The following is a 15,549-nucleotide window of genomic DNA, read 5'->3' as shown; positions in this document are numbered from 1 at the left end:
CTGCTCCCAGCGCCCATCGGAGGCTGACCCTCTCAGACTGCCTCCAGCAGATAAAAGAGGCTTTAAGCAGCCAGCTCCTTTATTTAACAGCCTTTGGCCCAGCCGCGCAGATGGCTCTTACATGGCCACTCAGATTATTTTCCCACTGCAAACTCTGCTTTGATGCCATCTACACCGAAGGAAGCGTGTTTGTCTCTCCTCTGCCTCCTCCTCCCACCTCCTCTTATCTTCCTCATGTCAATGAGCTGGGAGAATATTATTAGCAGGAGGCCTGCCATTTGCTTTTCCTTGGTAGAGGGTAGAGCCATCGGGACTCGGGTCCCGGCAATGGTGACCCTGATTGGAAAGGGTCCAAGAATTGCCCAGTGGAATGCGTCGTGTCCGCATCTTAGCCCTGTGGCCAGGTTCCAGGAGTGAGGTCTTGGGGCAGCTAGGGGGAATCCTGGATGGGGGATAGATTCAGAAGTGGTAAAAACAAGGTTGTTTTGAAGTTCAAACAAGGTGGTTTTGTTTGATTGTTTATTCTTAAACCCTTCCCTTCCATCTTAGAATCAATTCTGTGCATTGGCTCCAAGGCAGAAGAGTGGTAAGGGCTAGGTAATGGATGTCAAGTGACTTGTCCAGGGTCACACAGCTGGGAAGTGTCTGAAGCCAGATTTGAACCCAGGACTTCCAGTCTCTAGACCTGGCTTGCTGAGTCACCCAGCTGATCCCCATTTGTTTGTTTTTTAAACCCCTTACTTTCTGTTCTAGTAACAAGTCTATGACAGAAGGCAGTTGGGGTTAACTTGGCCAGTATCGTACATCTATGGTATGTCTGAGGTCAAATTTGAACCCAGGTAGTTCAAATAAGATGTAAAGGGCCAACTGGTGTCTGTGAACTTGGCTGTTTTTTACAGTTGAACAATTGTATTTCAGTTCATCAGTTTCCTTGGCAATCCTAAATGTTTTGTTATGTTAAATATTTAAATACATGATTCTGTGGCAAGGGGACCCATGACACAAAGAAGTAAAGAGCCCCAGCCTTGGAGAGATAGGGATCAAGCCTGTTATTTCCATGGTATCGGCAACTCCCTCTTCCAGGGCAGATCAGCACCTCCTCTGCCATTTTGAGTCTTACAGATTTGCCTAGATCAGTGAGAGGCTGAGTGACTTGCCTGGAATTAGCCAGTATAAATCAGAGGTTGGACTTGAACCCACGACTTCCTGGCTCTAACTATTCACTCCATGTCTCTTCAGAAGCTTTATGTTAATGCTCCCCTTACAGCTCTAGAGAAGCCCTGCCTCCGTATTATCATTCTCATTGCCCTAGCTTCAGGAGAATGGAATTTTTGGCTGCAGCAACTGTCCAAGACTCTCCACCAAGTCACAGAAAGGTTGCAGCTTGGGTCCTTGGAGGATGGATGCTTTCTGAAGGGAGGGGCAGTCTCGTTTTTATGTTTATACCCCCCAGGCCTTGCTCAGACTCTGGCACCATGGAAGAGCAGTGATCTCTTTAGAGTAACATTCAAGGTGGCATTAGACTGATGGACAGAGCCAGTCTTGGAAGACCGGGGTTCAGTTCTGCCTCCAACACTTACCTGTGTGACCTTAGACAAGTCATTTCTTTCTGGGCCTCAGTTTCCTCATCTGTAAAACAAAAGGATTAGACTTGGCCTCTAAGGGCCCTTCTGGCTCTAAATATGTCATCCTTCCAACTTTGTCAATCATCCTATCATCATTTAAGTGTGTTGAGTGGATGAGGCTGAAAAGTAAGGAATAAATCCTAAGAAAACAAGTGCCAAACTTTTAGCACAGACACTGTGGGTGAGGGCATGATTGTAAAAAGTGAAAGCACAAACCGCTTGGGGTTTGTGAAAGCTTTGGATCCTTTCTGAAATGCCCTACACTGGTTTTCCCAGGGGCCAGCACCACCTCACGAAGCAGACCCAGCTATGTGGTACCTCAGAGAGCTGTTCCTATAACCTGATTCACATCTCCTGCTTTTAAATCTCATTACTTGGCCCCTGGGAATTTGAGAGAAAGATAAAAGAAAGTCACTTCCTTCCCCACTTGGGATCCATCTCCCCATCTCTCTTCATTCCAGTTGCCTTATATTCCTGTTATTTTGATTTTTTAATTCTAATTTTAATTTTAACCCTTCCTCTATAATAAAGACCTAGGATCATCAATTCAGAGCTGGAAGGGACATTGGAGGTTCCCTAGTCTTCTATTCAGGGCACCTATATTTTACAGATGAGGGAACTGAGGCCAAGAAAAGTAAAATAACTTGTCTGAGGTCCCAGGATTCTAACCCAGAGACTGACCACAAATCCAAGAATTTGATTTCTATCTTTGTATCCCTTGTGCCCAGCACACAGTAGGTGCTTGACAAAAGTTCCTTAAAAGCAGAAACAGGAAAACATCATACACAGTAACTGCAATATTGTAGAAATGATCAAATGAGATAGACTTTGCTTTTAACAGCAATGAGCCAGGCCAATTCTGAGAGACTTAGGAGAAAGAATGCTCTCCACACCCAGAGAAAGAACCGTGGGAGTAGAAAAGCAGAAGGAAACATACGATTGATCACCTGTTTATCTGGGTAGGATTTGGAGTTTGGGTTTTATAAGATTACTCTTACAAAAATGAATAATATGGAGCTGGGTTTTCCCTGATATTTTCCTGATATAATACATGTATTAACATATATAAGACAGATAGAATTATTTCCCAGCTCTGGAAGAGGAAAGGAGACAATATGGATCATGAAACCTTGGAAAAACTTATATGGAAATGTGTTATTAGACTAAAATAAAAATATTAAACAAACAAACAAATGAATGAATGAATGAATGAATGAATGAATGAATGAATGAATGAATAAATGCTCATTAATCCACCTTCAGAAGGGCACTAGTGATGCATGCTGGGCATCCCCTGGTAGGCTCAGACTGCAAACTGAGATGTGCATTCTGGGACATGGCCGTGTCCCAGCGTGGGGATTTGACGAAGCACATTTTTTCTTTTCCTTCTTGACTGGGCGAGGACAGGGACAGGAAGGGCAGAGAATATCAATAGCCAGAATTTAATTTTTAAAAATGTCTGTTGATTGATTGCCCAGGATGCTGGAGATCAAAGTAGAAGGTGGGGAGGCCCTTCCCTTCCAAAGCTCATGTTCCGACAGTGACATTCCAACCTTCTGTCTTAAGCATCCAGGAGGAATCAGAAGCCGAGGTAGAAAAGATGCGGCTGGCCCAGCAGGAGCTCCTCTCTGTTGACGAATCCGTTTACACCCCAGATTTTGACGTTGCTGCACCCACCATCAACAGGAACCTCATCCAGAAGGCCGGTTACCTCAACCTCAGAAAGTAAGGAGATGGCATGGCTTTCTCCCCTCACCACTATTTTGACACCCTTACCTTCCGTCTCAGAACCAATACTAAGTATGGGGCAGGAGTCAGGGTGGGAACAGCTAGGTGACTCAGTGGCCTGGGGATGGAGGTCCTGGGTTCAAATCTGACCTCAGACACTTCCTAGCTAGGTGACCCTGAGGGAGAACTGAACCCTAATTGCCTAGCCGTTACCCTTCTGTCTTAGAATTATTACTGAGGCAGAAAGTAAAGGTTTTAAAAAAAAAGAAGGGGGTAGCTAAGTGGCTAGAATGCCAGGCTTTGAGTTGGGAGGACCTTACCTTCCATCTTGGAGTCAATACTGGATATTGGTTCCAAAGCAGAGAAGTGGTAAGGGCCAGGCCATGGGGGTTAAGTGACTCGCTCAAGGTCATCCAGCTAGGAAGTATCTGAGGTCAAATTTGAACCCAGGACCTCCTGCCTCTAGAGAAGATAAGATTTTTTTTAAAAAAATACTAAATATTGGTTATAAAACAATAGAGTGGTAAGAGCTAACTTGTCCAAGATCACACAGCTAAAGTCTGAGGCCAAATTTGAACCCAGACCTGGCTTTCTATCTACTGAATCATCTAGCTATACCCCATCCCACTCCTCCTTATCTTTTTAAGAAAGCCAGCTTTCCCACATGCCTCCTAACCCACTGGTGCACTATGGGGAGGCTTCCCTGTGTACGTGGTGGGGCTTGATCTCCCCTGTGCCATAACCACTGCCTCCATCCATCCACAAGAGTTTGACTCCACTCACTTCAGTGAGTCTGTCTCATAGCCTCATAGAAGAGATCTCAGTCACCTTTGAAAAGAGTCCTTTTTATACTCCCTTTAAGCAATAGTAAGCAAGAATCAGCCCAATCTCCTGTTTTTACAGTGGAGGAAACTGAGGCTCAGAGAGAAGAGATTTAGCCAATGTCACATTGGTAGGATCACAGGAATAGAGTTAGAAGGGACCTAAAAGGTCCTCTAGTCAATCCCTTGATTTTACAGAGGGGGAAACTGAGGCATAAAGTAATTAAATGACTTAAGGATCACAGACCTGGAGCTGGAAGGGATCTGAGAGGTCATCTAGTCAGTTCCTTGATTTTACAGAAAGGGAAACTGAAGCCCAGAGAGGCTAATGGACTGGGCCAGAGGTGAGTTTTCAGCCCTTGCCCAATATCTCCAGCTCCTAGGTGAGGAGGGAAGGTGCTACATTTTAGAGCAAGGCAGGGGTAGCAGCAGATTGATTATTAAAGGAATATTGAGAGATCAGAATGGGAAAGCAGTATGAAATGGGGCAGTCAGATGACCTGGATTCAAATTCTGCCTCAGTCAGCCCCTGCTGATGTGACCTTAAGAACATCATCGCTTCTCCTCTGGGGTCTTCCATTTTCTCATCTGTAAACAGAAGGGTTGCCCTCCAACCCCTCGTGTCCCTTCTGGTCTCAGATCCAGGAGCCTGGGGTGGTTTTCCCTGGTTCCTGCGTGGCCATCGTCCCCGCAGTGCTTGCTAATAGATGTGAGGGACAGGGAGGGTGCCTATTTCTTAGTGCCCCCCAACCATTTGCTGTGAAACTTCTCTAGATCAGGGCTTTTGAATGTTTCCTGTGCCCTCGGACTCATGCTTTTGAAATGTATGAAATAAAATGCAAGGAATGACAAAGGACGTCAATTCTGATCAAATGAAGATGGACTTTCCTCCATCCCAATTCATTGACCCCCCCAGATCTGAGTATGACCCTCTTGGGGATCCCGTGGGCCCCGACTAAGAGCCCTGGCTGAGCGTGTCCCCCTCGACACTTTGTCTCCAAAGAGCCTTACTTGGGCCACTGTTCACTGGAGACTTGATAATAAATACAACCTGAATTTTTCTGGACCAAACGTGGGGTTTTATTGGTGTCGACACTGTCAATTAAAGACTGAAAGTTCTTTGGGGCAAAGAACCCTTTGGCTCTCTTTGGGTCCTCAGCAACCAGCACACTGCCTGGCACATGTACGTCTAAATAAAAATGTGTTGGCTGCTATTATTTTTCTTAAACCCTTACTTTCTGTTCTGGTAATAAGTCTAAGACAGAAAGGCAAGGGGTGGGCATTTGGGGTCAAGTGACTTTCTCAGCTAGGATGTGTCTCAGGTCAGATTTGATCCCAGGTCCTCCCAACTCGAAGCCTGGTATTCTATCCACTGAGCCACTTAGCTACCCCCTTCTTTTTTAAAACCTTTACTTTCTGCCTCAGTAATAATTCTAAGACAAAAGGGTAACAGCTAGGCAATTGGGGTTCAGTTCTTTCTCAGGGTCATATAGCTAGTAAGTGTCTGAGGCTAGATTTGAACCCAAGTCCTCCCAATTCGAAGCTCAGCACTCCATCCACTGTGCTACTTAACTGTCCCTTGTGGATTGCTTTTTAATAATTGATTGGTATTTAGAATCAGGAGATGCCTGAGTTCAAATCCAACCTCGGATATGTGTTATCTATGTGACCCTGGGTAAGTCACTTACATTTGAGCCTCAGTTGATAAATCTCTCAAATGGGGTTAATAATATTTGTAGTTCTTCTCTCACAGAGCTGTGAGGAGCTTCAAGTGAGGAAACTTGGGCTAAAGCATTTTACCAGTTCTGAACTGTTGTCTGAATGTCTGTGGTTGTCAGTGTCTACATTTCTGTTCCTAAAGGGTCCTTTCAACCCGGTATTTTCTGCAGCAAAACAGGGCTGGTGACCACCACGTGGGAGAGACTGTACTTCTTCACCCAAGGTGGGAACCTCATGTGTCAGCCTCGGGGTGCCGTTGCTGGGGGTTTGATCCAAGACCTGGACAACTGCTCCGTGATGGCGGTGGACTGTGAGGACCGGCGCTACTGTTTCCAGATTACAACCCCGACAGGAAAATCGTATGGCTCCTGGGTTTCCCCAGGGAGGGCAGGGTGGGGAGTCGGTCCATCCTTGCTGGCTTCCTTGGGGGCTGGTAAATTGTTGACCATATACAAGGCTTCTGTCCATGCCCTTCCATGGGTAGGGGCTCGTTCCGGGATCCTTGACCCCACTGGGGATTGTTGACCTTTGGGAGAATCCTTTTTAGATTTGCTTGAAGCAAACAAAGATGTCCCAGATGGGGACATCCCTTAGAGAAGCTATTTTAGGAAGACTTTGCTCCTGACTACAAAGGAAATGTTTTCTCTATAAATGTACAGATATTTATATCTTTCTACACTCTGTACTACATGTCTATCCTCTATATATTCAGTGCACACATATCTATCTATGGATGTTTATATATATATACAGGTTTGTATACATATATATATTTCTATTAGATAGAGAGATTTAAAGTAGACGGGGATGTAATTAAGCAGGGAGAAAAATGTTCTTCACCAATACAGATCATCCCCCTCTCTGCAAATTATATTCTTAGAGGGCTGCCTAGATCATTAAGGTAGAAAGTGACTTACCCAGAGTCCCACAGCTAGGACATGTCAAAGGTAAGACTTGAACTCAGGTCTTCCTGATTCTAAAACCAGCTATTTCCTCTTCCTATCAGGCTGCCTCCTGTGCTTGCATGTACAAGGTAGCAAAGGTGACTTTATTAGGTGAAAAAAACTGTTCTGTCAGCCATGAGTTTACATTTTTTCTTATCATTGACACTAGAAGTGTCGAGCTCATTAAAAGCTCAAGGCCTGAACCAGATAAAAATGTAATTGGGATATATTTAAATTAAAACTATAGTGTGACATAGATAAAGTTAATTTGTCACTTTCTAATTCAATATGGGAGATAGAGCTAGGCCTGGAATCAGGAGGACCTGAGTTCAAACCCTGCCTCAATCATTTACTAGCTGTGGACCCATAGCTCAATCACTTTACCCTGCTTGCCTCAGTTTCCTCATCTGTCAAATGAGCTGGAGAAGGAAATGGCCAACCACTCCAGGATCTCTGCCAAGCAAACCCCCCAAAAGGGGTCACAAAGAATTGGACATGACTGACAACATCTGAATAACAGCAAATGGAAACAATAATATGTGTAGCTTCTTCCTCCCAGGGCTGTCATGAGTCTCAAATGAGTTAGTGGAGGTAAAGTGCTTTGGAGACCTTAAAGCAGTAAAGAAACTTGAGCTATTTATGAATTTGATTATGGTTAAGAATCATTTAACCTCAGTCTCCTCATCTGTAAAATGGATAGGATAAGGCTTGTTGTGAGGCTCCTTGGAGATGATCTACGTAAAGCACCGAGCAGATTGAAAAGCTCATATGAATGTGAACTCTTTCTTCTTTTGTATTTTTTAAACCTTACTTCCTATCTTAGAATTGATATTAAGTATTGGTTCCAAGTCAGAAGAGTGGTAAAAGCTGGGCAACCGGAGTTAAGTGACTGGCCCAGGGTCACCCAGCTAGGAAGTGTCTGAGGCCAGATCTGAACCCAGAAACCTGTCTCTGGCCTGGCTCTCTATCCACTGAGCCATCTAGCTCTTTCCCTCCTCCCCCACTTTTTTCTTCTTTAGCATTATCACCTTCGATTCTCCTCTTAGCATCCTCATCTTTGAAGAGGTGATTATACCTTCTGTAGGACCGCTCCGATCAAGCGGTTGGGTGAAGCCTTTTAGAAACCTCATGCGTCCCTGCCATTATCATCTGGTTTCTGAAGCTTCCTCACCTCTTTCCAGGGCTCCTCTGGGGGGGGGGGGCCTCATTATTCCCTTATTGTCTCCAGAGCCCAGAAGAGGGAATACATTTTAATTAGAATGCTTTGCCAATGGAGCGATAACTTATTCCCTGGTCGTTTCCCTTCGGTTTCACAATCGTAAACCGTATTCCCTCGTTGCGCTCCCTCCTCAGTTCTCTGTGCTCACCTCCTAATTAGATTGGGGGTTCTTTACCCTGGGCCAATGGATCGACTTCCAGGGGTCCCTGAATTGGAATGGGAAATCATTTCATTTTTATTGTCACTAAACTCCACCTGAAAGGAAGCCTGCCTCGCAGTGACCGGCTGAGCAAGCTGTGATTTTCTCATCAGTCAGATGAGCCGGAGAAGGAAATGGCAGACCACTCCAATATCTTTGCCAAGAAAACCCCAAATGGGCTCACAGAGTCAGAAACAACTAGCATAACTGAACAACAATAAGAACGATTTGTCTAGGCTTAGAGATGGAAGATCCTGGGTTCAGATCTAACCTCAGTCTCACTTCCACATGAGTGACCCTGGGCAAGTCACTTAACGCCTATTGCCTAGTTCTTACTTCCTTGGAATAGATTTTTTAAATTGAAAAAAAAACAGCATTTATATAGCTAGCACTTACCAGGTGTCAGCCCCCCTATGCTAAGCACTTTCTAATTGTCGGTGCATTCGGTTCTCACAATAATAATAATGGCTGACATTTCTATAATGTCTACTCTGCCGGACACAATGCCAAGTGCTCTATAAATATTATCTCATTGGATCCTCCTCTTACAGGTAAGGAAACTGAGGCACATAGAGGTTAAATGACTTGCCCAAGGTCACTGAGGTAGCAAGGATCAGAGGCAAAAATTGAACCTAAATCCTCTTTCTCCAGAGCCAGGGATCTTGTCACTGTATCAGGCAGAGTTGAAACAGTGTGGCTCAGGAGAAGGTATCATTGATGGATGGAAAGAGTCAGCATTTCCATCTCTGATCCTTCCCACCTGTGTAACCTTGGCCAACCCCCTTCCGCTCCCTGGACCTCAGTTTCCTCATCTGTAAAATGAGAGGCTCAGACTCAATGGCCTCTGGGGAGGTTCTGAGCCTTCAGTGCCTCATCTTGGGGCGAGAAAGTGAGCCAAAGTTTGGCCTTACTCCTGCCATAGCACAGCAGCTCGAGCTGACAAATGGGCTCTCAGGGAAGGAGAGAGAGGCGGCAGGTGCTTCCTTTAAGGAGCGAGAGGCAAAGGGGAGTGAATGGTGACCGCTTGTGTAGGAATCTGCTTGAGCAAGGGACACTTCAGAGAATAAACAATGATTTTTCACTCCCTTCAGCCCTCAAACCCGTCATTTACTCAGCGTTTGTCTCACCTGAGATTGTTGGCAAATGGCAAAAAATGGGAGCCAAGAGTCTGAGGAAGTCCCACCAGGGATAGCAGAAAGAGCTCTGGATTTGGGGCACGAGGACCTGGGGTCCTTGCGAGACCTTAGACCAGTCACTGCCTGTTTTTGAGCCTCAGTTTCCCACTTTGCATAATAATAATAATAGTAGCTAGCATTTACATTATACTTTAAGGTTTGCAAACCACTTTACAAATATCTCATTTGATCTTCACAACTGGGGGCAAGGTGGTAGGTGTCATTATTATCCCCATTTTTCAGATGAGGAAACAGGCAGGCAAAGTGACTTGACCAGTGTAAGGCAAGTTGTTGTTTTTTTGTTTTTGTTTTTTTTTTAATCCTTACCCTCTATTCTAGTGTCAATTCTAAGACAGGGCTGGGTGACTAGGGTTAAGTGACTTGCCCAAGGTTACATTTGAACCCAGGACCTCTCAACTTCTGGCATTTTATCCACTGGACCACCTAGCTGCCCCAACAAGGCAAGATTTGAGCTCAGATGGGCTTGAGTCCAGGTCCAGCTCTTTGTGCACTTTGGCGCTCCCTAGTGGTTTCCTAGCCAATGAGCAAGTTGTACTGGACAAGCTCTAGTCCCAGGGTCCAAGTCTTGTTATCTTGGGAGGTGCCTTATTCCATTCTCCCATCCTCCAGATAAATGTTAAGCTTCTAGAGAACAGGTTGTGATTTGCTTTTTGTGTCTTTAGCACCCAGTGCCTATTTCAAAATAGCTTATCAATTGCCTGACTGATCCTTTGACTTGCCCAAAGTCACCCAGCCTCTTAGCAGAAAATGAAAACTCATCGTTTTCCTCATTTGTCAGATGAGTAATGGGCAGCTAGGTGGGCAACGGATAGACTCATCTTTCTAAGTTCAAATCCGGCTTCAGACACTCAGTAGCTGTGTGACCCTAGGAAAGTCACTTTACCCTGTTGGTCTCAGTTTCCTCATCTTTAAAATGGACTTGAGGAAGAAATGACGAACTACTCCAGTATTTATGTCAGGAGAACCTCAAATGGGAAGCACAAAGAGTCAGACACAACTGAAAAATAACTCAACAAAATGAGTAATGGGGGGATATATGGGCAAATTGAGGAAATAGAGGAAATAATACCTTTCTACCTACTTCACACAGACATTATGACAGTCCAGTTAAATACTGGGGGTGAGAGGACTTTCAACATTGTACATTATAGATGAGAGAAACAGCAAGGGATAGTATAGAGAGGTAGGAAAACCTGAGACAAGATCCCCCATTCCCATACTAGTTGGGTCACCCTGGACAAGGCACAACCTCTCTGGACCTCAGTTCCTAATTTGGATGACTGGGAGATTGAGCTAGATTACCTCTAAGTCAGTGATGGTGAACCTTTTAGAGACCAAGTGACTGAACTACAACCCTCATGCCACATGTGAGCTCCCAGCCTTACCCCAGACAGGGGAGGGAGGAAGCACTCCCATGGGCTGCTGGGCAGAGGGGTGGGTGATGGGAGAAATGTCCTCAGATATGTGTGGAGAGCGGGAGGAGCTCTGGCATGCTCTGGCACGTGTGCCATGGGTTCATAAACATGGCTCTAAGGTCTCAAAGTTCTAAAGCTATGATCCTCAATTATAATACTTCAATGTGGCCCAAGCATGTGCCATTGTGGGGAAAGCACCAGGTTGGAACTCAGAGGGCCCATCTGAGACACTTATTACCCATGAGGCAGTGTCTCTATATTTCTCATCTATAAAATCAGAGGTGGGGGGTAAAGTGGAAAGAGTCAGAGGACTGGGGTTCAAATCCTGCCTCTGATGTTTCCTTCTTCATGTGACTATGGCTAGTAAGCACCAGAAACTTTCTGAGAACAGGAATTATTTTCTGTGTTTAAATTCCCTAGTGGTAAGGGATGCTCAGTAAGCATTTGTCAGATGTATGAACAAATGAAGTAGGATATGAACCCAGGTCTCTTGTCTTTAAATACAATGATCTTCCTGCCATCCCATAATATCTCTCATACCTACTACATGTTTGTTTGTTTTTTTTGTGAGAGAAAATTTAGATTTTATTGAAATCTCAGGGACAAATGCTTCTGAAGGAGAATATCTGAACTTGTGACATATTCGTTAGCTTGGGGAAATCCTGCTTTTTAACATTGTGGTTTAACTTCTTTAGACTAACAAAGAAAATATAGCTAAAGAAACTGGGGGCAGACAGAAAAGGAGCCGGAGCCCCAGGGCTCCCCCTGAGTTAAAGCCATCTAGAGCAGTGCTCCTTTGAATGTGTTTTATTTCAGGGGGATCACCCTTCAAGCTGAAAGCAAAAAGGAGAATGAGGAGGTAAGGATTTTTGCTTCTTTGAGTCGCTTGTGGGAGGGTGGAGTTAGAAACTCACTGGGTGTCCTTGTGCTTTTGCAGTGGATCTGTGCCATCAACAACATCTCCAGGCAGATCTATCTGACTGACAACCCGGAGGTAAGCCCAGCTGCTGTGTTAGCTTAGCAAAGTGCCAAGCACAGAGCCGCTGCTTAAGAAATTTCACTGGTTGACGGATTGTTGGTCCATTTTCTGAGTCAGTGAAGGGTCAGAGCCCAGGTCCCCCCAGGGCTGAGTTTGTGGCCCCCTTTGGTTCTGTTTTACCTCTTGGAATATTGCAGCAGCCTCCCTGCCTCAACTCTCATCTTCCACAGAGCAAAACACTTTTTCTGAAACCCAAGCCTGACCATGATCAATAAACCCCACTGGCTCATGTTACCTCTCAGAGCAAATATAAATTCCTCTCTTGGAAATTTAAAGCTCCTCATAAGGAAGAAGCTGGATAGCTCAATGGATAAAGAGCTATGCCTAGGGCTAGGAGGTCCTGGGTTCAAATCTGGCCTCAAACACTTCCTAGCTTGGTGACCCTGGGCAAGTCACTTAACCCCCCATTGCCTAGCCCGAACCTCTCTATACAGTGTTGATTCTAAGATGGAAGACAAGAGTTTAAATCAATAAAACCCTTCTCAGCCTGGCCAACCTACTTCGACAGCCTTATTACACATCATTCTCCTTCATTCACACTTCAGCCTATCAAAGTCGGCCTTTTTATTGGTCCTCATTCATGACACTGTGCTTCTGGGCTCCATGTATTTGCCCTTCTGCTTGTCTCCCATGCCAGGAATATAGTCCCTCCTCACCTCCATCTGCCAGAATCCCCTGTTTTCATCCTGTCTCATCTCCAGGACCATCTTCTCTATGAAGCTTGTCCCTGTCCTGATCTGCTCAGCTTCTAGTGACTTCTCCCCCCAGACAAGCAAGTGTATATGTAAGAACCTGCTAGATGGTCCCAGCTAGAGCTGGTCTATCCCTCACCCAGGGAGCCCTCTAAGATTCACAGAGCACTTTCCATATTTGATCCCACCTCATTCGCACAGCAGCCCTCTGAGGTGGACGTTATTATCAACCTCATTTTACAGATGAGGAAACTGAGGCTCAGAGACCTTGCCTAGGGTCACACAACTAGGAAGCATCTAAGTCAGGATTTGAACTCAGATCTTCCTGACTCCAAGCCCAGCATTCTATCTCCTATGCCACCCAGCTATCGTGTTCTTTTCCTCAGCTAGACTGTAAGTTCCTCAAGGGCCAGGACTTTTTTGGTTCTGTTTTGCTTTGTTTCTTTGTTTCTCCTAGGGCCTGGCACATAGGCATTTAATATGTGCTTTTTGATTGGTCAATAGATTGATTGATTGATCCCTTCCAGGCTGTGGCCATCAAGCTGAATCAGACAGCACTCCAGGCAGTGACGCCAATCACAAGCTTTGGGAAAAAACCGGACACCGCACGCTCAAGGTAATTTGGTATCCAAGGAACCATGACTGCCCTGGGTCAGGCAGGGATCTCCCCACACCTCCTCTCCCAGGGGGAGCCATCCTTTGGCTTAAAGGGCAACGTTTGGTCATTAGGGCTCACAATACTGGCTTCCTACAGACTCAGGAAGATCCAGGATACCAAAGTCTCAGGCAAGGGCACCTGGAGCTCACACAGAGGCATACAAGCCAGCTTCATTGAGGGGAGACAAGGCAGTCAGGAAGGGTGGCAGAAACTTGGGTCCACAGAGGCATCCTGGGACCCCACAGGGAATGGGGCAACTGAGCCAGTAAAGTCTGGTGGGTTCTGTAAGAGTTTTTCTGGGTCTAGCAGCACCAGGCCTTGGGGAAAGGGAGCAAGGAATGGAACCCTGGGGACTGGGGTTGATTCATGCCAGTAAATACAATGGGAAGTTGGAGACTAGTTGATTTAAACTCCTCCTCCCACCCTCTGCCAGCATGGGAAAGGGGCACCTTGTCCTGTTTTTATAAACCCTTCCCTTTCATCTTAGAATCAGTACAGTACATTGGTTCCAAGTGTAATGTAGGATCTAAAAGGGAACAGGAAGGAGAGAGGGAGAGAGGGAAATGGGGAGAGAGGGTTGAGAGGGTGAACAGAGGGTTCTTCCCCTCTCTTCCTTTTTGGGAGAAGGTAGCCAAGTCTGTCTCCTTGACAGGGAGTATGTCTCCTCAGAGAACGGTTCTGGGAGATGGAGGACAAGAACTAGAGGAGGAAGCCCTAGTGAGATGACACACTGCCCCCTTAAGGTCCAATCTCTGCTTGAGAGCCAAGATGAAGTCTGCCTCTGGGTTCCTCAGGGACACCAACTGCCAGTTCCCTTCAGGATCCTGGGGCTACACCACTACCAAGGAGAGATGTTTATTCCTTGGGTTTGGCAGTTTGGATCACTGGGATCCAGAATTTAACCTCCCTTCTGGGGAGAGGTATGACCCCCCCAAATCTTCAGTCCCCTTTGTTATTGCTAGGAACTGGCCCAGATAATTCTAGAGTAACAGATAAATTTATTGGGTTCCAACAGGGAAGGAGTGGTAAGAGGTGTCAAGTAGGGGAAATGGGGGTACAGGAGGCCCTATACTTGTCCCTTCTGGAAAATTGGCCCTCAAAAGTTTAGGGGTTCAAGGCTTTCTCAGCCTTGGTCCCTCTTCTTGTCCACTGCCAGTTGATCTCTACTCCTAAGCTAACTAGCTTTGAATACAGGAGTCCAGGAACAAAAAGGGAGAGAGGGGGAGAGAGGGAGATCCTTGAAAAAGGAACAGTTTTCTTCGAAGTCCCAGTCCACAATATCCACTGATGGCTTTTGATTATAGTTAGCTGGAGTTGAGTGAGAGGTATCCAGGGGTTCAGGAACAAATAGTTGATCTCCAAAGAGACAGCTTTCTCCTAGCCTGGGAGATCTGCTTCTTCCCACTGGCTTCCAGCTGGAAGAAGTGTGAAGTGAAGTGGTCAGTTGCACTTCTCAGCTTCTGATTCTCTCCTGGAACTTTCAGTTTTTTCTTCTTGCACCTCCCTTGCTCTCCCTGCAGATGATCTCTGTCAGAGACTGCTCTCTGTTCAGATTGGATTGTCTCTCATTCTACCTTACACAAGGCAGAAGAGTGGTAAGGGTTGGGCAATTGGGATTAAGTTACTTGCCCAGTGTCACACACCTGGGAAGTGTCGGAGGCCAGATTTGAACCCAGGTTCTCCCATCTCTAGGTCTGGCTTTCAATCTACCCGAGACTTTGTACCTATTTATGCAGGTTTGAATGATGACTACAGAGGCAGTACTGGAATTCTCAGTAGGAACTAGGGAGCTATCGAATATTATTGAGCATGTGTAATGATCCAGGACAATCCCGAGGGATTTATGAGAAAGAACACTATGCACATCCAGAAAAAGAACTGTGGGAGTAGAAATGCAGAAGAAAAACATATGATTTATCACTTGTTTATATGGGAGTATGATTTGGAGCTTTGATTTTAAAAGATTATTATAAAAATGAATAATATGGAAACAGGATTTGAGTGATAACACATGTAAAACCCAGTGGAACTACTTGTCAGCTCTGGGGGATAGGGAGAAGAGGGGAGGGAAAGAACATGAATCATGGAACCTTGAAAAAAATTTTAATTAAATTTAAAATACAAAAAAGAAAATTATTGAGCACAGAAATAATATTAACAAAAGTGGTATTTTAGGAAACTTGATCTGGTCATTGTACAATCATGTTATTCAGATGTTCTCTATTTCATATTATGAACAAAATGCATTTTTACCCATTTTACCCATATAGTAAAACACAAGTTCCTCAATTGAA

At 45.2% G+C, this 15,549-nt stretch overlaps 1 protein-coding gene across 1 annotated transcript in view; it reads left to right on the top strand.

Moving 5' to 3' along the window:
* APPL2 (adaptor protein, phosphotyrosine interacting with PH domain and leucine zipper 2) overlaps positions 1-15,549 on the top strand; it is a 100,014-nt gene that overhangs the window by 66,298 nt on the left and 18,167 nt on the right. The window contains exons 10-14 of the mRNA XM_007503360.3: positions 3,192-3,350; positions 6,064-6,252; positions 11,683-11,725; positions 11,804-11,860; positions 13,125-13,213. Of these exons, the coding sequence (XP_007503422.1) occupies positions 3,192-3,350; positions 6,064-6,252; positions 11,683-11,725; positions 11,804-11,860; positions 13,125-13,213 (537 nt within the window). The remainder of the gene's footprint in view (positions 1-3,191; positions 3,351-6,063; positions 6,253-11,682; positions 11,726-11,803; positions 11,861-13,124; positions 13,214-15,549) is intronic.

The sequence above is a fragment of the Monodelphis domestica genome, chromosome 5 (genome assembly GCF_027887165.1).
Source record: "Monodelphis domestica isolate mMonDom1 chromosome 5, mMonDom1.pri, whole genome shotgun sequence".
NCBI classification, from domain to species: Eukaryota; Metazoa; Chordata; class Mammalia; order Didelphimorphia; family Didelphidae; genus Monodelphis; species Monodelphis domestica.
Note: the sequence above shows the minus strand (reverse complement) of the source record. Positions and strands in the feature narration are given on the sequence as shown.